This window comes from Opisthocomus hoazin, chromosome 23, assembly GCF_030867145.1.
Source record: "Opisthocomus hoazin isolate bOpiHoa1 chromosome 23, bOpiHoa1.hap1, whole genome shotgun sequence".
NCBI lineage: Eukaryota > Metazoa > Chordata > Aves > Opisthocomiformes > Opisthocomidae > Opisthocomus > Opisthocomus hoazin.
Window position 1 is genome coordinate 10,999,942 of NC_134436.1, and position 27,324 is coordinate 11,027,265.

At 41.3% G+C, this 27,324-nt stretch overlaps 1 protein-coding gene across 1 annotated transcript; it reads right to left on the minus strand.

Moving 5' to 3' along the window:
* Positions 1–1,999: 1,999 nt before the first annotated feature.
* GABRA6 (gamma-aminobutyric acid type A receptor subunit alpha6) lies at positions 2,000–27,324 on the minus strand. Its single transcript, XM_075442228.1, has 10 exons — positions 27,262–27,324; positions 26,958–27,076; positions 26,689–26,756; positions 25,095–25,315; positions 24,906–24,988; positions 24,179–24,322; positions 23,595–23,747; positions 20,369–20,628; positions 8,835–9,083; positions 2,000–3,910 (listed from the first exon to the last, which is right to left on the minus strand). The coding sequence occupies exons 1-10, from the start codon at positions 27,297–27,299 to the stop codon at positions 3,860–3,862; spliced, it is 1,386 nt and encodes a 461-aa protein (XP_075298343.1). The 5' UTR covers positions 27,300–27,324; the 3' UTR covers positions 2,000–3,859.

Here is a 27,324-nt window from a genome sequence, read left to right on the forward strand (position 1 = left end):
ATATATTTGGTTTTGGACAGGATTTAGAGTAGTATTGTTCTGTTTTTTTGTATTTCAAAGACTCTCCAGATGTACGGAATTCTGTTTCCTGTTTTACAATTGTGTGGACGCTTTTGGCTTCTTTGGATTCCTTCATTTCTCTTGGTCAAACTTCAGACTTGCACCTCAGAAAGCACGGCTGAGTCTCACTCGTGCTTTGTCACTGACTCCTGCCTCCCGCACACTTAGCTGCCAATCGCTGTCGCTTGCACCAAACTGCTGCCTGGAAACCAGCTGTGGGTCCCTGCTCTGCGTACGCCAGCACCACTCCAGCCATGGCCGAGTGATGATGGTGTTGAAGCAGTGATGCAGAAGAGCAGGGTTTACTCCCCAAGTCTCTACTCATGCTGCCTGTGGATAAGGACTTTTTTCTTCACAGGTTTCTCTATAAAGCCAGGTGATGGACAGCATTTATGCAGAGAGCTGAAAGGCTTTGATTGCTTACTAATTAGAGGAAAATCCTGTAAGGATGACTTCTATAAAGAAGGCAGATGAGGAAGGCTCTTCTTGTCATGAACTAGAAGGGAAACAAGAATGTAATGAACTAAGCACAAAGTCACCTCTGGATTTTGCTTGCATACGTGTAAGAGAAAGGCATTGGGTTACTGACATCACAGTCTGCATCAAAGTACCCAAACACCGGATGCTACAACTGTGTCACAAGAGCGTTGAGGACTCCATTCTTCACATTCCTGGGGTCTTTCCCAGTCTTGCTTTAGCTTCTGGCGAGGACTATCATTTGAACACAGTAGTGGATACTCTCGGGACTGATCTAGTGTGCCACTGTACAGCTTCCATATCTTTAAAGTGCTGGTTTTTTATTTGGTTTAGAAATTATGAAAAAGTAATGTAAGGGGCGGAGAAAAACCCACATCAATAATAGCAAAGACAAATATGTAATTGAGGTTTCTAATGTACTATGCTAGAACTGTGTAATTGTATTCTTAGTTCTTCTATTTCTTGCACTTCTGATGATGCAGAACACGCTAAAGATGAATTTAAGCTACACTCCATCCCTTTGAGGGGTTTGTGGGCGACCAGGATACATAGAAAGTTAGGGCAATGTTGAATAATGTATTAGCAGAGTGCAACAGCCCAAGGTAACAGCCCGTCTTCTCCCTCGCACTGTCCTGTTTTACACACACAAATTCCCATCTTGCAGCAACTTTAGCTTCTGCTCTTCCTATTGCACTGCAGTCAAAATTACTAAAAGAAACCCATATCCCCTAGTTGCCTTTAAACTTGTATTAGAGAAATACATATTATTTATATTTTCTACAGAAATATATATGTATATATGCATACATAATTATACACGTATATAAAAAACCCCTTTTCTGTTTATCTGCTTTTTTTCACTGTATTGCTTGTTTGACCATAACCAGGATTGTTAAGCACTGACATTAGTTGTAAGTAATTACATTTATTCTAAGACGTAACTTGACATTATTAACATTACTATTGATTACACCCATGTCTCTACAAAGCATTTAACAGGAAAAATACATATTCCCTTCCTACCATTCAAACAGATGTGGAGAACCAACCCCTCTCTAGCTTTTTCACACAAAAAGCTCGTTTGAAAAAAGATAAACAGTCTTTGTGGTCATGTTGAAATAAGCTTTTAAATACCAAGAGCTGCTAGTACATTTTTTTAAGGTGCTGATGTAGCTTCCTAATCGGGAGGTTACCACATTCATACGCCGAAATACTACACTCCCAAGAAATAATGACTATTTAGTGACTCTCTGCATCTGCTGTAAAATTCACATTTAGATTTCTTTTAAACAAAGACCAGATACAAAATTTAGCTTCTTCAGTGTCACTTGTTTTTCTATAGCTTTTAAAAATTTTCATTGTGTGCATACACTAGTTCCAAAGGTATGCTGAAAACTCTTATAGATATTAATGTACTCAAAATAGAAAATTAGTCAGTGAAGCAAGAACGAGTATAGTTATATGGAAAAATAACCTCTGGGTCCCTGTAGCACAATTTGGTTTTTTTCAAAATAAGATGTATTTACAAATTATAAAATACTTGCCTAGTGTCCATATTTTAATTTTCTTAAAAAATAGTATATAAAGGCTAAAAATGGGAAAAATTGTCAGAATTTTTGCTTCAAAGCAAAATAAAGCAAGAATTCAGTGCACTTCCAAATACACCCAAGCGTGCCGGCCTGCAGCCAGTCAGGAAAGGCAAACAGCAAACATGACAACTCTGTGCAAACAATAGTTATTGCTGACTCCAGTTTACGTAAATTGTCCCCATCTCAGCTCCTCACAGTTAAAGAACAGGGAGTACCAAAGGCGATCTCACACGTTCGATCCAGCTGCTAGTAAAAGCTATAAACTCCTCTTGAAGCAGGAGGAGGAAAACAGCTGGAGCTAGGTCACTGGAGAGATAAAGTTGTTACAGTGCCAATAAAGCAGCTGACAACTGACAGGAGTCAATTAGCCCCCAAATATTTCCTGACAGTGACGAAGATGTTTATTTAGACAAAGCAAAAGACCCTGAATGTCCTGAATCAATGCAGCATTTCATGTTTCTGTTAAAATTAATTTATTTTGAATGCAGTAAAATTAATTTCAAGATAGGAGTCCTTAAGTTTTATTTGGCTGCACGTAAAAGTTCTTTGTCTGCCTTTGACTCCCACCAGTGTCCATTACACCTGCAACAAAGTTGGCTTGGGTTTGATTTGAGTAGGCATCTCTTTCCTAATTACATTCTTAAGAAAGATTATGGAGATGAAAAGTGAATATAGAATAAAATAATAGCTGACTATGAAATACGAGAAAGACATCCTGCGACTGTTTGTGTTGAGAGTGACAAATAAATTAAAATATTATTACCTTTAAACTCTGAATATGCTGACAGTACTTTGCCTCTGGAAAAAAGTTCTAGGGAGGCTGCTACAGGCTGTTCAGTCGATTCAGCTGATAAAAGGCAGCTTGCTCCCTAACCAGCTATCTAGACTTTCTTCCAGAAACTTCCCTGGAGCTGGAGGCTTGCAATTAGCTTGACGAGTAGCTAAATCTTTTTGTCTATTCAGTTTTAGACCTTGAAAACTCCCTGACACCTCAGTCCTGCATTTCTAGATCCTGCACAGAAATTGCTTGTTATTAATCTGGTTGTACCTCCACGGTCACTCTCAGCAAAAAAAGTTACAGCTTCACAACTAACCAGCTAAAGCATGTAAACAATAGTTTCTATTTCCTTTTTTCTTTTATCTTGTCCTTTGTAAATATTACCTCAAATTAAAGGAGATTGAAATGGAATTAAAGAACATCAGAATTCATCATTCATCTTCTCCGTGAAAGGGTTATGAAAACCTGACGCGACTGTAGTTCCCGTTCGCAGGATTTCTCAGCGCTGTCTTGGGCCCATTTCAAGTGCTGCAGATCAGTGCAGCTCCTAACCTTCCAGTGAAACCAGGCCAAGTTACACCTGTTCAGGATCAGGCTTATTCTAGCAATCCTTATTGTATTTTAAAATAATAATCCTGTTATTGATGGTTTAGACCATGTAAACATTCAATTGTTTGTAACAGAATTAGAACAAATTCACAGTCTTTGACAATTAAGCAAAATAATTTAGCAAGAACTTTTATAGTAGAATCAAAGTAAGAAATATTAAGAAAACATTGTTAGAACCCTGTGCAGTTTCCATCTTTCTGATTTGTCCAGAGTTCATTTCCAGGTGATGTCCATTATAAATATTCCCTATTTGAAAATGGAGAGCACCTGTGGATAGACAAACCCTCTGCAGTCCCTTCAACCCCAGAGGCCCTTCAGTGATTTCCTCGAAATCTTGAGCTGTTCTTCAGTTGGACTGATGGTCATTTCGCAGATGCATTGCAGTAGGTTCGAAAAACTGGAAGCAAAGTTGGGAGAGAAGGTTAAGCTATGTGTTGCTAACATCAAAGTTTACAAAACCAGCTGGCTCAGCAGACTTAAAATAGAACTGCATTGCAGGGGAGAGTCCTCTTAGAATTGGATGGTCATTACCTGCATCATCAAAGCTCAACTGTAAGTATGTGTGGCAATGACTGTTTCCTCCTGAACTTTACTTTTCCAGTGTTTAAACTGAACCAGGATGTAACAATACGTACTGCAAGCTTTATGAATATTAGCACACTGATACTAAACACTTCTGCAGTTCTTATTTCCTTCTTTGTTCTTGTTTCTTCCCACTTGACCCGTGCATCATTAGCATCTCATCTTCTCCTCCAACGTGTCATGCGGCACTTTTTCTGCCATCATAGAATGTTCTCTGCGGCCAAACAGTATCCAGGACTCGGTGCTTCTAGCACATTCAGTGACTTTGTACCTCCCTCTGCACCCAGACACAAAAGCTGGCCTCCACTTGTTTTTCTGCAGTTTATCATCAAAACTGTAACACCATATCCTTATTTAGTTTGAGCACTCCCTCATTCCGTGTTTCACTACGTTAAAAACTGTGATATAATGTTACACATAAAAACTGAGAGAGGTTGCCTTAGAAAGAAGATGTGTAAGAGAACGGCATACGCATTGTGAATGACACGGCAAAGGCAGACTAAGGACTTGTACTTTTCTCATTAAAAGGGCACTATTTGCATTCTAAATAAAGCAAATTTGAAAATAAACTAAGCATTCATTTCACCTACCAACGTCACTGTCAGAAATTAGTATTCAGCTCAAGGACTTAGCGAGATTTAAAACCAGAAACAAAGCCAAAAAGTGCTGTATGACTTTTTCTCATTTGTCAGATAGGTTTGTTTGCCCTTCAAGAACTTCTCTGTTTGGCTAATCTAGACAAATGTGCGTTGTTTGTGACTGGACAGTGCCTTTGGGGGTGGCAGATAGCACTGTGCTCTGCGGCAGAGCCCGCACCGTAGAAACGTGCCTGTTCCATTTTGCAGGTATGAATCCAGCGGATGTCATGTCTTCACACCTTCCATCGAAATTAATTGCAAACTGACCTTACGCAGTGGGGGAGTAAGTCCTCTCAGAGTAATTTTAGTGCTTTACTTTTTCCATATTGTAAATGGCTCAGCAATATTGCTATAGTTAAGCAACTGTCAGCGTTACAGTTATAAAAACTTCTGAGAGAAAGGTGGGGTTATCATACAAGTATCAGCATTTTCTGTGGTCTGAAAACTGGCACCTGCTATTTCAACTATTTTTTTCACCTACGTATTTTCAAGTACCTCCTTTTTTCCTACTTTTGTGTTGCCCTTTGGTTGTATCAGGTTCTAACAACATGCTGTCTAGCCATGCTGCTCTCTAGCAGGCAGAGAAATCCATGAGCTTCATTTCTCTACCTGTACCAGTATAATTGTTGTCCTGCAACACTACTGCTACTCCATAACGCAAACCAGTTCACACTGAAGTATCTTTTATGTATCAAGTTGTGTGGTGGATGACTGCTACTGAATGTTTTCCCACTTGTTCCACTGGAGAATAGAACCTTTTATTTAACGATTAAGGCCAGAAGATAACTTCATCCCCATCCATATCTAAAAAGCATTCAGCTGAAGCACTTCATTTCACTTTGGATTTTTTTTCATATTTTTTTTCATTTTCCCATTCAGACAATGCTGCTATTTTGCTTAAAAATGTAGCAAAAGATTATTTTTGCAAAGAAAGTTTGCTACTAAACTACCTGGATTGCTGACCTGAACTTGATTCCATATAAACAGAAGTACAAATACAGAGTTCAGTCTAAGATGCTCTTGCTATCTGCCCAGTCCTGGCTGGTCTGAAAAATAATATTCAAATGTTTAAAGGCCTACATTTTATTAGAAACACCTTCTTCATTGTAAAAACTTCCAAATCCTAAACTTTCTGTCTAATTAACATAGTCTTAGTTTACATGTGTACTAAGAGAAAGGGTGATTAACCTGAAGTCTTCCAGAAAGAAAATGATTAAATGGCGGGGGAAGAAAAAGGTATTCCAAGGAGCACTTTGAAAAGTACTCTGGCCCCAAGGTTCTTACAGGTATCATCAGATACAATGCACAAGAATGACTTCTTCACTTCTGTACCATATGGCTGTAAGCAAACTGCTTGGCAGTGCACAGAAATACAACCAAACAGCTTAGGAGTGAGCTCCTCATTTCATGCAGCTCTGTGTTGTTACATTAACAAGGCTGCTCACTCCAGCTGATGCTCTGAGTCCAGAACTTGCAGTAAAAAAACGATTCTTGCGCTTCCTTCCAAGTCCAAGGAAGAGTCTGGCATAATGATATGAGCTGAAAATTACTTTTGATTCCAGTTCTAATAGCCTGCTTTTACAAACAGATGCGTGAAATGCTTCTTCATTGATTCCACATGCACCGTCCACAGACAGTAGGTAGCCGTTCGGTTTAGGAATCTCCACAATAAGACACTTATTAATTATTAATAAGAGACGTTCTGCACTCCAAACGACACCAATCAAAATCCTAGGAAGCTGCACTACAGGAACTTGTGCGCTGCAAATTTGGCTAGTTCAATGAACTCCACATTAGATTTTTTTTCATTTTCTTTAAACAAAAGCCAAATGAACTTACAGAAGTAACTCAAAAGAGAAAAGCTAATATACTTGAAATACTGCACAAAATGCGCTTTGTAATGAAATTAAATATCTTAACTGAGTAATACTGCGCTAATATTTGATCTTTGGGGCTTGAGCCTGTGACTGAGCTGAACTGGCGTTGAAGCATGCCATGCTTTGCTCAGCTAACTTTTGTATCTCCTCTGCTTCAGTGGAAAGGCTTACTTATTTTTAATATAATTTTAAAGCAAAACCAGTCCTAGTTTTCCTTGAAAGCAATAACTGGTAAAGTGAGACAACCTATTGTATTAGAAACCTAGTAACGTATATCACAGTCCTCCTTAGTTACAACTGAGTACACAAAGGGGAAAATGCAATTTATGAAGAGGAGCTTGATCAACATTTTACATAATTGTTTACATTCTTCATCATTTGAAACACCCCAGCTGTCAATATTGTTTTGTTTTCTAAATCTTGCTGCTGGATTTCTGTCACTCGGTAGGGCTACTACAGAACATAATTTCTGAGTTTGTGGGCAGGTTTGTGAGGTTGCAAACATGGCATTTAAAAATATTTATAGTCAGCACTATGTCCTAGGCTTTAGAAGTATTTTAAAAGCCTAGTTCTGATATAACTATTAATATACAAGGTTCAGTGTAAATATTTCATCACTACCAAGGGAAATGACAACTATGCTCCAAATACTTCTAGATCCAAAATGTGAACAGTTGAATGAAATCATAGGAGTTATGGCAAGCCACACGAGCTGAGGAACTGGCCTCTAAACAGAAGCTGCAATGATTATACACGAGCTTTTTCGATACTTCCCTTCTCTGGCTAAGTAATTTGCACACATAGTCAATATTTTAATAGCAGGATCAGTAACTCTGGCACAAATGCTAAATTTAGCATTGGGCAGACTTTGAGTGGCCAGGAGTTAGCAGCTGTGACCTCTTGAGAGAGACATCTGCAGAAACATTTGTAAGAGATAGTGCCTCCTATCTTCCTGCCCTCCTGATTTCATACACGCTGCTTGGCAGCACGCTCCATCTTCGAGAGACAGCATTTTCCACATGATACTAGTAGCAAAAATCAGCAAAATTGGAGGCTAGTAGCCTCTGCTTCAAGCAGAGGCAAGATGCCACCAATCTGCTGATCAGCACTGTCTTGTTACTTCCAACTGCAGCGTCTCTTGGCTGTCCGTGAGATCTCCCTTGGCCTGCTCTACCTCTAATACAGGAAATAAAGGTACAATCTGCTCACCACTCACACCAGATTGCCAGCCTCTGTTTTTACTGATGTACGGACTTTGTGCATTCAGTACTATCTAAATACTGTCATTATCTCTATCTAGCTGTCCTAAATCGAGCTAAATGTACCAATCATATCGACTGCAACGTACAGCGAGATTCAAAAACTCTATGGCAACAAGGCAAATAAACATATTTTTTACCAAGGAAACAGGACACCGTTAGCTGTATTTAGGCAAAACGGAAAAATTAGAGAATTAAACTATTAAAGACTTAAAGTTTAATGACTGCTTGAAAATTATAAGCTAATCGCTGACTGATTATTCTAGACATGCTCAATTTATAGGGCACGCATCTCTTCTGGGCCTCATGGATATCTCAAGACATGGTCACTCTGTCTGATTCAGACCATCTTAAGCAAAGAATTTAGAAGCTTTATCTGCATAAAACAGGTCAGCAATATGAAGAAACAGGAAAAATCAGTGTAAAATGTATAAAAACAGGGACTCTTGATTCACAAACTATATACTGCAGTTGTCACTTCTCCATACTATGAATTAATGTTTAGAATGAATACAAACTTTTGGGGGGAGACTGTTATCTTCTTACCTCACTCAGCAAACCTTAGGAGATAACGAACTTTCTTATCTCCTTCACTGCATTGCTTCAACTGATAATTCTACCATTCCTTACTGCAGATAGGAAGATAAGAAAGGGAAGATTTAAGATTCGTTTATTTGCTGAGAATGGCACCATGCGTTGTCTTACACAGTGTGTTCTGCTCAGTGCAACACGGCATAGAGGTAAGTGTTCACATTTCTCAGCTTCACGTAGCCTTTCTGCACTGCACTGAGTGCCACTACTACTGGAAGCCACAGCTGACTTTTTAGAGAAAGCTATTATCAGTAACTTTCCTCAGAAAGGACTGATTAACTGGAGTTGCAAGAGTAAACGAACAACTAAAATAATATTGGTCAAGTAAACACATTACATATCATAAGCAAGTATTCAGAAATGCTACTACTTACTTCCATAGTGTCTTTTGAAAGATAAACGACCCAGTATACCAGGTTGAATCCTGCAAATGCCACTGGGAAGAGGATCCTAGAATACTGGTCTATTTTACTTGTGCCTCCAATAGGTGGTGGTGGTGGAGGAGCAGGCACTGGTTGACACTGGGATGCACTGTTTGATATTATGCTGGCTTCGGGAGGCTGATCTGCCTGAGATGTTACGGAGTTTATTCGCTTCTTCAGGTTACAATTGGAGTCAGAATGCTGCAGCACAAAAAAGGAGGGGGAAAGAAAAAAGAGGGTGATATTTGGATACAGTTTCTTATGTTTTGTGATCATTAGGCTTCTCTCCACCTTTTTACTCAACTTTCTGATTTTATTGCTGCTTTTCTGCTATAGAGCTACCTAAGGAAATCACAAAAATAATGCAAACGTACAGAGGTGCATTTGTGGTCTAAAGCTTTTCTGTAAAAACTTAAAAGAATATGTGCTTTCCATATTCTTCACATGGTAATAAATGGATCCTACAAAACAAAGAAAAGATGGAGCTAAAAGGAAAAGAAAGGAAGGTAACGGTGTACCCAAACTGGAACATATTGGTATGACTGAAGTTTACATAGATATGAGTGAAATTTAAACAAATTAGCACACATGGGCTGGCTTAAGGGCAGCCTTCACCGTGTGAGCCCATCGGCGAGCTCTGGTAAACGCTCACTGAACGGTGTCTGCTGTCACGCTGTGATTAGTCCCCAGACCAGCTGCTGCTGAACTGGCAAACTGCGGCACAGAAGGAAACGGGCTAACTTCACAGGTGCTGAGGACACGAGTGCTAAGTTGTCCTGTAGTCTTTTCCAGGATGAAATGTCATTTTCAGATATATCTCATGATTCCCATAGCAGTTTCATGCATACAACTGAAGAAAAATACCCATCCTAACTGTAATGGGACTATTTTTATTTTCATTTATGGTAAAATGAAACCAAAGTATTCCTATATTTTGTGCAATATTCATAGCCAGGTCCAATTACTCTTCAGAAAGCTGTGTGAAAACTCTTAAAAATTTAGCCAGACCTCAGGAATCTTTAGATTTCACCTCTTAGTTGCTAGGCTGACAGGTAGATTCATTATGTACACCTGTTTTATTTGTGGCCAGGCTGCCATTTTTTACTTTCATGAGAGTAGAAGTAACAGATTTCTTTCTTGCAGCAACGGCTTAGGAAAGGGATCTACCACAGGCTCTAAGCCTGCTGTAATGAGTATCAGTTACTCACTTTCACAGTAGTATCAAACGGGAGGAAACTGCCACAAGCCTTGCTGCTACTGTTGCTACCCAGCACTACCACTAGTAACGTGGATGCATGGCAGCAGCCCTGAGATTCATCTGGCGGCTGAGAAAATACAGAAGAATGCTGGAGTGTCAAGTTGGTTTTTACTGTTTTGATATGAAGTACCCAAGTTTTCTGTTAATAGGGAGCAATAGCAATACCCGAGACTCCAACAAGCAATGCTAACATACAACATTTTAGTTGAGCTTGAATCTAAAGCTTCATCAATAAAGGACTGCAAAACTTCCAGATTATTGATGAAAAATATTGTGCAGCAAAACTGCACAATGTACACAGCTATTCTCAGTTTGAAAAGGCGGCTTTTTTGGTCAGCAGAACCAAATGACCGAATGGCTGAAGCTAATGAGGGGAGTCTCAGACAACATAACTTACAACATAACAGCATATGTATCTGTTGTAAACCCAAATAGTAACATTCGAATGGTTTTAAGGTAGCAAAATTCTGTTAGCTATGCAACTTCAAAAGTCATTCCTTGGGATGATTTAGTAACAATCCTTCTCTTCAACGTAGCCCACTGTCAGCATTTTTGGGATTTATCTTGCAGAATTTCTATGCATGGAAACAGATTCTAGTCCATCAGACAAATGAACGGGCTGTTAACAGGAAAAGAAGCATTTTATGAAATACATTGCCTATACTGGTACTTGGGCTACGATTTCTAGATAAGAGACTAGACTAGCACACCTGGTATCTCATGGATGACTTAAACCAGAGCTGTGACAGGAATTATCCTTCTAGCGGTCAGTGTTGCTGCCAGAGTACCAGAACAAATGACATTGCTACAACATGATGCCAAGTTCTGCTCAGGGATGAATGGACTGGTATCCAACTGAACTTAGGGAGAGAAGGATTCCTGGTTTTACTCTAAGTGAAAGGTGGAAAGAACAACATCTTGTTGGTAAAAAAAGGAAAAACCCTGCCTTTTCTGTATATATCTCTTTTACCTATTAACTTTTTGTTCCCCCACATCCCATCAGAACTTCCAACTTGCCATATCCTTCCTTTGCCACCTACACATTACACGATTAGAATCACGTTTTGAATGGGTATTAAATGGCATTCGTACTCTGGGCCTGTGCCTATCTGGAACGCAGATGTTTGGTTTTGTATTTTCCAGTAACACAGCAAGCAACAGACAGATTTAAATGGAGGATGATCTACAGATGTGTCTCAGAAAGAGGGTTACCCATGTCCACTGGTGCTAATCATCATAATAATCCCACTCTGTAACCAGACTGACTGACAGAGCCTGGGTTACTGCTCTCATTAAGGCTGCTATTCCATTTTGCTTGTATGCCCTGCTTTGAGCTGAACAGTGGAAGCTGTAAGGTAGCTTGTTTTTCACTTTACTGCAAGACAGCTTGACCTTTTGTGGAGAATGAGTGGTTCCTAACAATGTGAGTGTTAAGGCGAATCTTAGCCCTTTTTATCTGTAATATTCTGGTATAAGGTGGGTCAAATTCTGCTCTGAATCATTCAAGCATGGACTGGGAGTGATCGTACTGAGGTGATGGAGATCATAGTAGGCAAAGCAGATGTAGCCTATGGTCTGAGGATGATGTTCAGTACTGCACTTATTTAGCATCCTGCGACAGTAAATTCATTGTGATCATCTGAATAGGTGCTTGGAAAAGTGTAATCCTGGTCAGTATTTTATTTGTAATATTTATTAAATCTTACTCCTATAGAAGGAGGATTCTCTCAATGGGAACTTCTCTGGAGATATTCAAACCCTGCCTGGACGAGGTCCTGTGCAGCCTGCTGTAGGCGACCCTGCTTCGGCAGGGGGTTGGACCAGATGACCCACAGAGGTCCCTTCCAACCCTCACCGTGCTGTGATTCTGTGATTTCATCGCAGGTTGGAGACAGGAAGATCTGGAGTCAGTGTGTATCTTCAGAACTTGGGGAGTGCACTAACTGACTTGATTATGCTCCCACTTTGGGGCCAGTTTAGGTCCATTTCTATCAATACCAGCGATATTAATAACCTCTCATTACCTAAAATAGCCTATTCCAATATTCAGGGAGGACCGGTGCATTTTACTGTCTCAGTAAAGCCACAGTTGTTTGCCGTGCTCTTCACCTGCTGAGGAGGTGTCTGGAGTTGCTATAAATCATTAAGAAAGTCCCTGAGTAGCTCTTTACGCTGTCTTTAACACCCTCATGTGCCCATCCAGCAAGTCGGGGTCAAGACTATCTTCTTGTATCCCACTACCCAGAATACGGAATTCTAAGGCCAAATTTCTCTCAGATGTGTAATGAAGATGTTTCTCAGTGTGGCAGCTGACTGTAGCCCAGACTTGCTGCCTCAGAACCACAATCCATATTTTTCACTGGAATTCGCTGCTAAACCAAGAGGAGGAGGTGGCGAAAGGAAACCATAGAGTTTCTTACTACAGTCGAGTTCTGAACAACAGCTACAGTAAGTTGCCTATTATATTTAGATTTAACTTTTCTGTTTAACAGCAATTACCTACAATGACATTACGAAACTTCAGCAAAACACAGAGAGAAAACAGAAAAGAATAGCCTGTTTTGCACAGTTCACACAGGCAATCACTCAAATAGTAAGGACTGTTTACAAGCAGCCAGAGCAACAAGCAGCAGCCTGAGGCATGGCACGCTGTCGGAGTGAGATACGGCAGCTTGTTAAGTGACTGACTGCTGATTCAGAGGAGTACTCTTGCACTCCTGCGGAATGTTAGCCCCGTCAGGCAATTAAATTTGTCACTACATGTGACCACCCGGTGACACAGAACAGCCTGCAAGATCACTGTTTACTGTGCGATACCACCAGACTGGACTAGACGAAGACTGGTGTGTACGTGGGCCAGTCAGGTGCAGTCTGGCTTCTGGTAAGCTTCTGCAGCTCAGCTATCTGATCCCCTAGAAAGCTCACAAAGCTGTCTCGTCTTGTCTATAAAGCTGCTGCGCTCTCACAACTCTCACCAACATCCCCAGAACTTGCTTATGCTCAGAACATCTCAGGAGGCTCTCAGCAAATTGCTTGGCTTCCAGCTTTGAAAAACCAGAGCATATATAACCTTGCAGTAAACAGCATTCTGTCTGCTTCTTCTGGTTTTTATACGGATGCTAACTGTGATTTATGAATGTGCTTTGCTCTTATGTTTCTTCTCCTCAACATATTTCTGTAATTCATATTTGTAAAATTCTCCACTAGCCTCTGTTGCATTGTACTACAAATGCATATTCTCGCTATCAGTTTAGTTTATGACCTAGCAGTAACACGAGTGTCTTACTTATGCACTCAGATACTGGCTAACTTTAATCAAGTTAGCATCTGTGTGTCCTTACTTATCTCTCTTTTACTTGCTTATGTCTCTTTTTCCTGCGGGAAATGCAGTAAAAAGAGGTTCATGAGAATAAACCCTAAAAGTTTAGACTAAAAATGTGTCTTTTCTTTATAATTTATTGGATTAAGGATCTTGAACTTCGCTGATATCACAAAACACTAAAAAGAACGCCAGAAAAAAACAGACCTGGGATCAAAACTAAGTATCTGTACAAGGTAGAATACTACATTAAATATATAACATTCTTTTTCTCTGCCCACCTCATGACTAGATACAGTTTCGGTAATTTCAACCATTCATATTCTACACATAAAAACACACACTCGTGACTTAGCTCCCAAAGAGGGAGTTAAGCATAGTTTAGCCACTACATTCAGCAGCGTGATCTATAACATCTCTGCTTAGCTACTGAACAATCCACACGCAGCACCTTGCAGCAGGAAAGTTCACTGCACCATGCAAGATCTCCTTCTGGGCTCGCGCTAAGGCACCTCAATCTTTACGCTCCTGTGCAGTTTAAGTATCCATCTCATGCCAGAGATTCATTATAACCTGTAATTTAGACATATCTCATCTGTGGGATCTCATCCAAAAAATGTGTATTGCAAACATCTATGAACAGTATTCTGCATAATTAAAAGCTGAATGTAGTTTAGAAGTCATTAATAGCCCTAGCTTTAGGCATCTCTTCAGGAATTCTAAGATTCCTTTCCTAGAAATATTACAAGGAATAACATGCAAATTTGTTTTCTTTGTGCTTTACCCTAATAAATGGGTTAAATTGCTTAGGTTAAACTACCCATTTGGAGCATGGGAAAGCCATGTTCAAATTTTCTTAACCTTCAGGGTTATCAAAATTCCCCTTTCAAAATACAGCCTAACCATCAGGTGAAGGTGGAGAGGCTGTTGCCTTGTTACTTCAAAGCTGGTTCATTTTGCATGGGAGATCTACAGAGCCACTTGAGGCAGAAAGCATAACTTTGAAAAATATATCATGCCCATTGTGTTGAAAATTGCTGTCATGTAAAGCAGGTAGCATTAAGCAGGGGAGAGACCGGAACCCTGCCCATCCTCTTTTCAAGGTGAATGTACTGTGGTAGAGTCTCTTCCTAACATCTGTAGGTAGCACATCAGAAAAAACACGTAATTAGTACACAGCCTCTGTCAAAACAGGTGTTTATGTTAAACAGATCTAGATGTTCCAAGTCATGTTCGGCTCTTAAACTTTTCAGTGTCAGTCCAGAGCAGTCCCTGTCTCTACATTTACTTTGCTGAATTTCTGCAGTATATGGAAACTACTTCTCTGAGTGTCTCAATGAGACAGAATTGCACAAAGAGTGCTACAGAGGTTTGTCTGGGGTTGTTTTCTATAATTTAACTTACTTTATTTTATTCTCACTGCCCCCCTGCAAAAAAAGGCACTGGGATTAGACTTCAATGTTGAACAAAAAAAATGCCTAAATCAAATTAATCTTGAATTTTTCTGTTGCGGTGTTATGATATCAGCTACTTCTAAACCTTTCTTACTGCCCTGCACTGGCTTTGTCAATCAGACCAATATTTAACTCAGGCAGAACCAAATAATCAGCATCTACATTCCTTGTTGGGTTGACAAAAAGTCAATATAATTGAAAGCTGTTTTTTGTTTTTAATAGTCTACTTGATAATCTGCAATTGTGGAGAAGCAGGAAGGTCTCCCTAATTCGATTGAAAGTGCCATGTGCTCAGTCAAGACTTTAATGCACATAGCTGCTTCTAGGATGGTCTCATAAAGGGCTGCCGATACTCCAATAACAGTGCTCTCCTTTCAGTTACACTAGGATGCTCATTAAACATACTCAATATATTCTGACGTAATTATAGAAAACTCAATCCTCTATAGCGAAGCAACATACGGCTGCTCTGCAGTTGGGCAGGGCTGTTAATGAGAACCCTTTTCTGCCCAAGCCATGCTATTTCCAACCACGGGGACGGGGCTATCTGTAGGGAGAGGGAAGCCCTCCCAGCAGTATTTCGCTGCTCTGTGCTGTTTTCTGTTAAAACAACTGGTCTTTTAGAACGTAACTGTAATCAAGCTACCTCCCCTGTAACAATCTTTTGTCTTTTATGTGTAGTCCCTCACGTGGAAAGGATGTCTTTTGATCGATGGCGTGCACTCCCTGCCCACCTCACAGAGCATTACTTCAAATGGTGCACGCCAGACAGCGTCACCGACTCCCCTTCCCCTCTCATTTCCAGTATCAGACTAGTCCTGGATAAAGGAAGCCATAATGATGAAACAGCATGATTGATATAGAAAATACACATTGAAATGGATTAAAAAGCTAAATGCCATAATGTTTTTTATACGTCTATATAACTCTTTTGGTTTTGCCCCGCCAGCAGAAGCTCGGTCACCGTATGAATAAAACCAGGTTTCTGTCCGGGTCCAGATGACTGCTCAGCTTGTTGCCATCGCGTGTTGGAGCGGAACACCCAGGTTCTGCACTTCACACAGGGACTGCCCGCAGCTGACAAAGGGAGCAAGCCAAGTTCTGCTCTCAGGCAGCCGAGGCAAACAGAGCAGCGTTCCCGGAGCCAGGCCAGGCTGTCACCAGCGTGCCGAGCACGCCGGCGGAGCACTGCCTCTCCCACCAAACCGGCGCACGCTGACGACTCGAGCTCAGCGTCTCCTGCCTCCGTTGGTACGGCAGGGCAGACCTGGTCCTCTGCCATTCTGCTTTTCTGAGCGTACAGGGTTTTTGGCTACGATGCAAAAACCTGCGAGGAAAAGTTCTGTTCATTTGAATAAAGTAAGATTTTAAATAAAATTAACTAGACCGAAGGGGGAAGGAGGATTTTGATAGCATTTTGAAAGATTTTTGAGGTTTTTTGCAGGAAACATAGTTAATTTGAAATTTAAAAAAAATATATTCTGTAAATAAATTTATCTTGATGAGTTTAGGCCCTCACTCAAGCAGCAAAAGCTTCTAACTGGCTGCTTTATAATTCCTTTGACTTTTCATTTATACCAAAACTGTCTCCCTGGGCTTCTCTTACGCAAAGGAGGAGAATGGGTCTCCTGCCACAGAGAAAGTACTAGTTCAGATGGCCTAAGATTATTTCCTTCACAACGTTCTTTAGCCACTCTTCAGGCAATTTCAGATAATCCATTACTAAAAACGTATAGTCTGTATTGTTACTCTTAACGTTGCTACTGGTAGCAGTTCCACTGGCAGTGGTACAGCCATGAAAATTTCTAAGTCAGTACATCTCACTTGTTCACTTCTATTTTTACACACAGACTCCCCAAAACCAAGTAAGCCTTTACAATCTTCAGAAATTTTCTGAATTTCTGAATACGCAGAAGACAGTAAGCATTTTTGACATGCTGCTCACCACTGTTCATCCACTAACTACCCTTTCATACAGTTACAATTGTGACCACTTTCATGTGCTTAAAAATCACAAATAAAAATACTAGTATTACAAGTGGATGAAAAACTTTACTATCCTGTCTAAAAGAAGAATCAAAAAAAAAAAAAAAATCACAGATTAGAAAAGACAAGGTGCCAAAGCCCAGGGTATGAGAGGAGGGAAAGATTTTAGTTTGGTTATTTTATCAAATAAAGTTGAAAGTTAAAAAACATTTATAAAAAACATGTATAAGACATGAAATCTAACAGATCTTTTTTTCTAGTGAATTAGAAAACAACATTTTAAGAAGAGAGGTGGAGTATATGGGAAGAAAAGGCAAAAAGAAGAGAAACAGAGGTAAGATAAATTATGCAAGGGATAAAGAATAAGAACTGGGCATTGTGACAACCAAAAAAAAGGAAAATCTGGAAGGAAAAGTGATGAAAGAATTTAGAGGCAAACAAAGGGAACAGGCTGGGGGTATGGGGCAACAAAGGGCCAATGAGGACCTCAGAAACAGCCCCGAAAGTTACAATAAGAAAGAAACTGCATATTACGCTGTGTGCCTTATTTAAACAGAACTGCCTCAAAAGCAGTAACGTAGCTACAGCAGCACAAAGCTCAGCAGAGGATGATAGTCCTGAGGAAACGGTCAGATGCTCACGCAGCCAGCCTGTGCCAACTACACTGTTAGCATTCAAAGTAGCCAGTTCAGGTCTGTCTCAGCGGAAATTGTATCACTGACTGCGGTACATCCATCTAGGTGACAACATACAAAAGTTCTCTCCCCCTTATCTTCACTACACAAAAAAAGAAAGAAAAGAAAAGAAAAAAGAAAAGAAGCTTCTTAAAGTCTGTTATCTGGTAATGACTCCTTTTTCTCAGCAGGCCTTTCTGGAATGGGACCTTTTGAATCCAATAGTTAATTCTTCCAGAAGCCATTTTGACCACATCACCTTTCCCTCAGTTGTAAGTACCTTTCATTTTTATGATCTCATTGATTTTTATTTTTCTATTGCTGCAGAGGTGGGTTCTCATAGGGAACTGGTCCTGTGAGAAAAAAAATTGGTGGACTATCAGGGCTTGAAAATTACTGTCAGGGATAAGATGAGCTTTGAGCAAGATCAAGACTACAGAATTTTGTGAATGCCGTGGGCTGTTTTAGAGACTGAGTTCACCTTCGGACTGCTCTTCTAAATCTGCATGTTGTTAGCTAGTTGTAAATAGTTTCCTTGAGGAAACGGCTGTAGTGTGCTCCCTAGATGTTTATTTTATTCCTAGATGCTTATTTTTCGCTTGTTTTTACTCGGACTGTAACAAGTAAATGTTTACAAAACGAGGAATGCATACGTTGTGTTTGGCTCTGCCCTTGTTTGTGGCTGAAGCCCTTGACAACAAACTCGAAGCCTTTTAGTTTGTTTTGCTTTCATTAATTTGTTCAACAGCAATTTTGTAGTGTGTGCTTGGTATCATTGGTCTGCAATGATACAGACACCATGGAGATCTCATCTGCAAGTCCTGGAGGAGCCACAGTCCTCAGCAGCGTGTTGTTGCCCAGCTGGGCACACGCAGAGGGTTACTGTTTGAAACCAATGTGCTCCGGAGACCGGGGAGGGGTGGGAGGGTGGCGGTGGCTTTGTAGCATCTGCTGTGAATTCACCAGCAGCAGCATCGGCAGAGCAAGCCAAACGTCTTCACACCACTCAGCGGGGACTTCAAGAAACAACCAGTTGCTTTTTCTTGCTGGGAAACCTCCCTGTGACTAACTCGAACAAGGCAGTGTGCGTAGGAAAGATCAGAGCTGTTGTTCCTCCTCGTGATGTAGCAGCTATCAGTATTTTCCTCATGCTACACAAAGCCAAGCGCTCTCTCTAGCTTTTTTTCTGATAGCATGCCTTCCAAAAAAAGTTAACAAAAGAATAAAAATGAAGCTTTAGTACATTCTAAAGTTCCTTCAGTCCTAACAGTATTTTCCTTATTTTACAGCAGTTTCCTGTTGTAACGTTATGCTCATTCAGTCCAGAGTACTTCTCAGTCAAATGTCATGATACTTGGGAAAGGGGAAGTATGTCCTAAACACTGGCAAATCCATACTCTCGTTTCCTCTCATTGGTTTTGTAAAGTTTAAATGTAATTATAAAAGTTTGCCAGCTAAAATAAATGTAGGTATGAACATTGCAAATATTGCCAAACCTAAATCAGCCTTTCTGCTGTCACTTTAAAATTAGTGCAAGATTCTGCAAACATTTGCTTCCAAGCTCCTTTTATATTTTTTGGACTTTCTTTTGTATTTTCTTAATACAACTGTGGTTTAAACAACAAAGAGAAAAGCTGTGGTTCTGAGTTAAAATGTATAGAGATTTTCTTCTTTTTACATTTATATATTTAGTAAAAATAATGTATCTTGCAATGTCTTCATTTTTATTCAATATTAATAAATTGTAGGCAAAATACTACATGGTGCAGAAACACAATGCTTTCTGGGTGAAATGAAGACCATTTGTTGATTAGCTCCAGTGAGGAGCAGTAGCAAGCTGCTGCCGAGCTTTGGTTTCGCTATTTTACGGAACTTCTCAATTATGAATTTAACGGTTTGAATGTACCTAAATCTTATAACTTTAACTGCTGTTTATAAGCAAACGTGGAAAAATGACTGTATGGTGGGTGCTGCCCTGATATTCAACAGCTCCTAGACTGACTTCCTTATTCAGCTACAGACTCTAAGGTTTTGCAGAAGGTCATTCAAATTCTGTTATCCCTCTCAAAATCGGAAACATGGTGGTAGTAAAAGTGATTTTGAAAACAGGAGGGCTACAGTGATAAATACATTAACATATGTTGCGAGGCAGCATTCATTACTTAGCCCGAGATGTACGGAATAATATTTATGAGCAATTCTGATACAGTCTTTTTGATACTAGAAAGCCTTCCTGTCTTTCACATGTACTAAAATCTATCCTTAATCTTTACATTTATGTTTTTTTTTCCCCAAGCTTCCACAAACACAGATTTTTATGAAAGTAACAGATGCCAAGTTTATGTAAAGGCTAATTCCTCTTCTTCCAGATGACCCACTTATGGCATGCACTAGCGCACTCCAGTGATCCCATCATCAGCTGGCCAAGGCACACGTTCATTCCATTGTACAGCGTCCTACAGATTCTGCAGCCTTACAGAGAGAACCGCAGCTGCCTGACCACGCTGCCTACAGCGTTGCTCAAGAGAAGTATTACGAGTAACAGCCTAATGGCTTTCCTTAAATACCTTACCAAATAAACATCTCTCTAGTAAATCGTATCTCAAATTTAAATAAACAGTATGAATAAATGAAGTCTTCTCATTTTCTGAAACAGAAGCAAGGTCTTTGATAAATGGACGTGATCTGGTTACACAATCTGTTTCAGGTTAACACCACTTTAATATTGTTTTTCATTCACTACTTCATCTGCCCCTTCCTATATGATGCTTATTACCAGAAAAGCAAGCAATTACCGAGACAATCTCGTCCTCTGCCGGTACATTTGCTGCCGATAGTGCCGCTGCCAGTGCTGCTGCCCTGGCTGCCTTCCTCATCGCTCGCTGAGTCTGAAGATTGGTGAAGTAGTTGACAGCTGCAAACTCAATAAGTGCAGAGAAGACAAAGGCAAAGCACACAGCTATGAACCAATCCATGGCGGTAGCGTAGGACACCTTGGGCAAAGAATGGCGTGCACTGATGCTTAAAGTGGTCATTGTTAGAACTGTAGTGATTCCTTGAAAATAAGAGAAAGAAAATGGAGCATTAGAATTTTGCTTCAACTCTGCTACTCTTAAATTCACATATATTTAAAAAAAACCCTCCTCCTCTTTGGTTTTACCTATGTACCAGCTAATCAACACGACTGCGAAGCATTCTGTATGCTTAAGAACTTCATGTATACTGGCTTCAGCATCTAAAAGCTCTGAACAAACTTCCGTAATACACTGAGCAGACTGAAAATTAAGGTAACTACATACCTAACGGTGCAGCTGCTTAGAACTGTGATAAACATGGGTACAACAAAATTCAGGCTCAAACTATGAAAGACAGTTCAGCTGATGGGTCAGTAAGTGGAATGTTTGGCAGAAATCTACATTAACATGCTGTCGTTTCCCAGCAGGTATCCCCTCTTCCTCCTGTTGTTGCACAAGGCAGATCATGGCTTACAGAACCCTCACTGAATCAACCAAATTCTGCATTAAAACTAGTGGTAGGCTATGATCCAAATATTTCTAGTGATAAGAGGTTGGTCCTCTGTGCAGTTGTCTTTCATCACTGGATATGTTCTTTTAAGATTCATTAATAATATCTTGGTTCAATAGGACCCGTAGTCACAGACATGGAAGGACAGAAATGCTGCTTCTCCAGAGCTCTTTATCTATTTTCACACAACAAATCTGCTCATGTAGCTCATGGGCCCCATAGTGTTCTTCATGCGAACTCATGAATTTATTCCTTCTGTTTTGGAGTGTACAGCATTAATAATGTAGGAAATATATTTACTTCCCACTGCTGCCTGACACAAGCAAAAAGTGCAACAGCAAACTCATTCATTAACATATAAGCCTCTGTGACTCATGTTTATGTGTAATTATGCCTGCTAGAATATGAAAACTGCAGGTATTTAAAGACAGTGATGTGGAGAATACCCTCCTCTGCGCTTGCCTGCTGTTGGGAAGGGGTAGGTGGGAGAGTGAAAGATGTTACCGTGTCATGCGGTGATGATGAATCAATATGCTGTGAATGATGCTCAGTGCAAAGGATGCAGTGTCATTGCATACTGCAGCACCAAGACAGGGTGGCTTGATTATTTTCAGAGGTTTTTTTCAACTCTTTCACATGATGTAGCTTGCCAGCTGTCTGAGGTTAACTGCATCCCAATGTCATTACTTAACATGTTTTAATGAAATGCAAACAGGAGACGGTATAAAAATCTGCAGGATCTCTGCTTCTCCCAAATCCGCCACACTCATTTTATAATATGAATACAAGTATGCTGAGATATATTTCAATTTCAAAGGTCCAGAATGAACTTTTCAATATGATGCGTGATTAGATTAGAATCTGCCCATGTGCTAGTTAGTAATAAAAATGATATATTCTGTGTCTGAATAAAAACTTACTGCAGCAGGAATTTAAACTTAGGAATAGGACTCCTATTCTATTACAGATATAGATAAGACTTCTCTCAATGTGGAGTGAATATTGATGAAATGCTCTGCACTGTGGAAAGCTCCTTTACCAAACTGAATGCCAAATTACAGCTGGTAACTGATGACTGTTTACCCTTCTCTTTCCACTTTCAATGCTTCTTGGTAAGTTTTGAAGAATCTGTTACAGAATGCAAATACTGAAATGTGTTATCTTTTCTTACTAAAAATGAGACAACAAAAAACCCCAAACACCTTTCCCTACCTGAATATTTCACAACTAGGTACTAATTTAGAATTCCCAGGGTGAACTGCTAGGAAGGCAGGAGCTGACTACTGCCCTTCTGCAAAATAACAGCTGAACTTTCTGCCAGGAATAAAAGAGACTAGATAAAGGCACATAAAAAGGTGAAGTAATAGCCATTGCTATACAGATTCAGAGGATACTTAAAACTAGGCTTCCAATTACCATGTATCTTATTCTAAATAATTTCCAGTAAAGCCACGCTTCATAAAACTACGCACAGCCACGTACATAGCTCCATGTAAAATAAGGAATTTCATACTAGCAGTCTGCCATTCTTCCCAATGACACAATTATAAAGAACGCAAGAGGGCCTCTTCAAGTATTTCTGCCTCCCATTTTTCACTTGCTGGTCTGTGGAAGTGTGTGTGGGGGGGCGCACTAAAAATTAAAGAGATAAAACACACCTTTGGGAGCATTAATTCCAACTACTGGAAAGAAAAAAGGGCCCTGCTGTGCAATATGAACACAGCTTTCACGTGACAACTCCAACCTGTGCTAGGGATGGGATTCATCTCACCTAACTTTATCCACCTACAGCTCTTGCTAGCTGTTCAGATACTGGTGTAGACAAGGGCAGGAGAGCACTTCAGAACGAGTGCCAGATGAGGTGCCTTGTGTCAGATGAGATTAATTCCACCCATGCGATATTTTTTTTTAAAAACCTTTAACTCAGATTGGTTTCACAAGAGAATAATTCCATAGAAAAATTTCTCTTTAAAAAATTGAGAGGTTGACATTTACTCTGAAATTGTTCCTTCCTGCATACGAAGCAGTATCGAGGTGAAGAAAAACATCACAAACGAGTCTGGCTGACCAAACATTCTGAGTAAAGAATCTGGACCCTCGTGGGCAGATTGAATATTATTTGGTTAAATTTTAGTATTTACTTTTTTTCACTGAAATCTACTAGTTGTCTTTTCCAGTCCCCACTGGATTACGGTAGCTGTTTGATACAACGGAGTCAATACAGCGAATGAAGTGAATGGTAAAAGAAGAAAACAGGAATACCAGCCACGGTTCTTGCTGGAACAGATTCTTTGTTGATCCAAAACACAACTTGAGACAGGACTACAGTCATGATGCATGGAATGTATGTCTGAATGAGGTAGTAGCCTATTTTCCTTTGCAGATGGAAATAGAGCAGCTGAAGTGAATATTCACCTAAAGCAAACAAGCAATGAAAGATGATGAATGAATGGTACATGTGATGCTGAGCTGTTCAAAGACCTTAACGCAGCGTACCAAACACCGTTCTGGCTGGAACAGACTCCTTGTTAATCCAGAAGGACACCTGAGAAAGAATGACTGTCATAATGCACGGAGTATATATCTGTATCATGAAGTAGCCCATCTTCCTTTGCAAGTGGAAATAAACTGTCATGATTACATATTCACCTGTTAAGAGACAAGCATGTCAGCATTATTTTGGCAACAGACGAGTAAACGTTATTGGCTTAAACCCAACATACTATGCTCTGAGGAAAGCACTTACAGGCTTCCTAGTGCAGAACAAAAGTAAGCTGATTAAAAGAGGTAAAGTGACCTTATGGAAACAGAGGACAATAATATTCATTTTACATACTGTTTTTACTGGGGCGGTGAGGCAGGGGGAATTCTTAAGAATTGCATAAAAAATTGTACGCTCAAAGGCACAGTACTGAAAAGCTACCTTTTAAGAGACAACGGTTAGATTCTTTCCAAGGATTTTAGTTTTTAAAATGGCAAAAGATGATTAAACCAATTCAATTTGATACAGAAAAAAACCTGTAATTTATTTTCAAGGTGTGTTTTATAACATCAGTAGTTCCCACCTGGCCATGTCTTACCTGTGTTAGATTTAATCGTTTCACTAGATACAGTTTGTCCTATGAGGTCATACTGGAGCAGACTGGAAGACTCTTGTGGAACTTCTACTGAATGCAGGGGTCCTTTTTTCCATGTATAAATTATTTCACTTTTTGGATAAGCATCTGAGTTAAAGAGGGAAAAATTACTCTTATTAATTTTTTAATTGATAAGCAACTGAAAAAAATAAGTAACATGATCCCTTTTGTGCCTCAGAAACCCACAGACACATGCATCCTGCTCCAGCAAGCTCCTAACCTCATCAATGACAAAACACAAGAAACCCAACAATAAGAGAAAGGTTGAGGCAGGACCTGATAGGCACTACGTTTTGCTTCTTAATTTGCTATAAAGCACACAGATTGATTACCACAGATCGACTGAGGCTTTTCATTTTGCAAAACTAGAAGCGACATAGTAAATGTGCCACCGATTTTATGACTTGTTGAAGGACACGCTTTGACTACCAGGCGTGTAAGAATAATAAACAATAAAATACGCTTCCACAGTCACCCTTTCATGCACAAATCCACATCTTTATGAATGGCCCGAGTCTCAGAGGAGAAAGTAAGATTCTAGTATAAAAATATAATAAAAAATTTCAGCTATGTCATTGAGTAGTGTCCTAGCATCTCACTTCTGATCTTCTCACATACATGTAGGCCAAACATATTACTATAAAAAACCGAAAGATACAGAAAAACTTACAGCTTCCGAACTTCAATGGACAAGCATGTCCATCCATAGGGAAGTTCACCAACCGCATGGGACAATCAGCATTAATGGTTAGTCTAGAATACATTATAGTAGACAACAATGAAAAAAAAAAGAATGCAGGAACACTGCTGAAAGAATCAGAAATAAATGTCAACCAAAAGCAGAAGAATAGGCTCTCACCTCATTGTGTAAAGAATAGTTCCATTCTGCATAATTCTGAAAAGCTTGTTAGGAGTTGTCATATTATGAGCAATTGATTTTTTTCCATTTCTAAAAAATGTGTCTGGTGTCCAAATTTTACTGACCATCAAATTGTTCAATCTCAAAATTTCAGTTGGCCCACTAAACTTCAGCCTCTCATCAGTCCACGTCTGCCGAAAGAAGACATCCATTGTGTACTCCTGTGGAAAATAAACAGGTAGGTGACTTATGTGTGGGGGCCAGCAGTCACAAATTGCTGTGTAGCTCCGTGAAAGAACCTAACACACGTCAACGGCATTTCATTCACTATTTAAACACTTAATCCTATTACCATTAAGTAGTTACTAAAAAAAATCAAAGTAGTATAGGAAAAAATATCCTATTGTTATTTAAAGAATAGTTACAAATTAATCAGCAAACAGATAATTTGATAGAAGGAAAAAACCTCATTGTCCTCTCAGAGACACTAATTTAATTCAAAGTGACTGAGGTCTAAGGAAATACAAATGTCTAATTTTAGTATCCTTTCAAGGTGCAAAAACAAACTGTCAATGTTTAATTGCCAAGAACAAAAAGACATGCTCAGTGCCTCCTCTGCAGCTTGCTCTGGATGTTCACAAAGGAAGGACTGATGCGAGCAAGTCACATCACAGTAGGATTATGGTGTCAAGTTAATATTAATATAAGTTATTTTTCTGAAGGATTCTTAGTGATACAATAAAATAAGCCTTCAAAAAGGAGTTCACTACAGAAGTTGCTTAGGAAAAGGAGATAAACCTCGGCTGGAGGCAAGTGCATAAGGAAGCAAGGTTATGCCTCCTCTTAGACCGACCGATGATGAGAGGTGGAGAAACTTCTGGTTGTATCCTGGGGCCCGCAGTTCCTCGCCTGCAAACCAGACTGCGGGCTCCAGCGAGCAGGTATCGGGGAAAGCGTGCAAGGGCAAAAATGGTGATCAAAGCCAACTTCCGGAACGAGAACAGCAACGCCATCCTCATGCCAGTGGCTTAACGTCCTCCTGGGGCTGCTGCTGTCAGCGGCGGAGTTCACCCCAGCCCGCAGCCACCTGAGTCGGGGGGCACCGGGCATGACAAGGAGCAGCTGTCCCCAAAACCACACGGGGCATGACGAGGGGCAGCTGTCCCTGAAATGGCACTGGGCACGATGAGAGGCAGCTGTCCCCAGAATGGCACCCAGTGTAACGAGGGGCAGCTGTCCCCGAAATGGCACCCGGCGTGACGAGGGGCAGCCGTCCCCAGCTGACACCATCCCCCTGCGGCTGCCCTTCAGGCCGTTGCCCGCGAATCTGCGCTTCTGGCCATGGATGCTGCCGACCTTCTCGAGAAGGTTCGAGAGGCATCTCTCACCTTGTCCGCGTCCCCTGGCATCGCCCGCCGTGCCCAGCCCCGGGCCCGGGCTGACGCCACCGGGGCCGCAGCTCTGCGCAGCTCCACCGGCCCGAGCGCTTGCCAAGCAGATTAAGCCTCGTAATCTGCTTTAATGACGGTCAGCTCGGCCGCCGCCGTGATGAACCCCGGGACAGCAGAGCAGGGGCGGCGAGCGGGGCCCTTACCATCTCCACGTCGGACACCGGCCCGAAGCTGGTCACGTAGATGTCCGTTTTGACTTCGGTCACGGCGCCTGCGAACGGGGAGAGGAGCCGGGAGCGGGGTCGGCGCTGACGGGGAGCGGCAGTGTCCGTGTGTCCCCCCCCCCTACCCCGGGGCTGGGCCCCCCCGGAGCCCCCCGGCCCGGGGGCTGGCGGGGACGGGGCGCTCCCCCCCCCTCCGCCGGCGGCCCCGGGGTTTCGCCGCGTCCCTCCCGCCGGGGGTTCCGCTCTACCTCCGAATCCCGGCCGCAGCCTGTTGTCGTAGCCGTCCAGCAGCTTGTCGAGGATCCGGGTGATGTTCTCCGAGTAGGGGTCGCCCCCGTCGCCCTCAGCCCCCAGCGCCTTCTCCGTGCTGCGGGGAGACGCGGGCCCCCCCGTCAGCCCCCCGCCTCAGCCCTCCCGCCCCGCCGGCGCCCGTCGGGGCAGCGGCCCCCGAGGCAGGGGGGGCACAGGGCAGGGCGGAGGGCGCGGCCGCCCCTCGCCGGCTCCTCCGGGCTGCGCGGGGCGGTGGGGGGGGGTGGACGACACCTCGCTCACCTGACGGCGACGCAGAGCCAGGCGATGAGCAGAGCCATGCCTCGGGTCCGCCCGGCGCCCTCA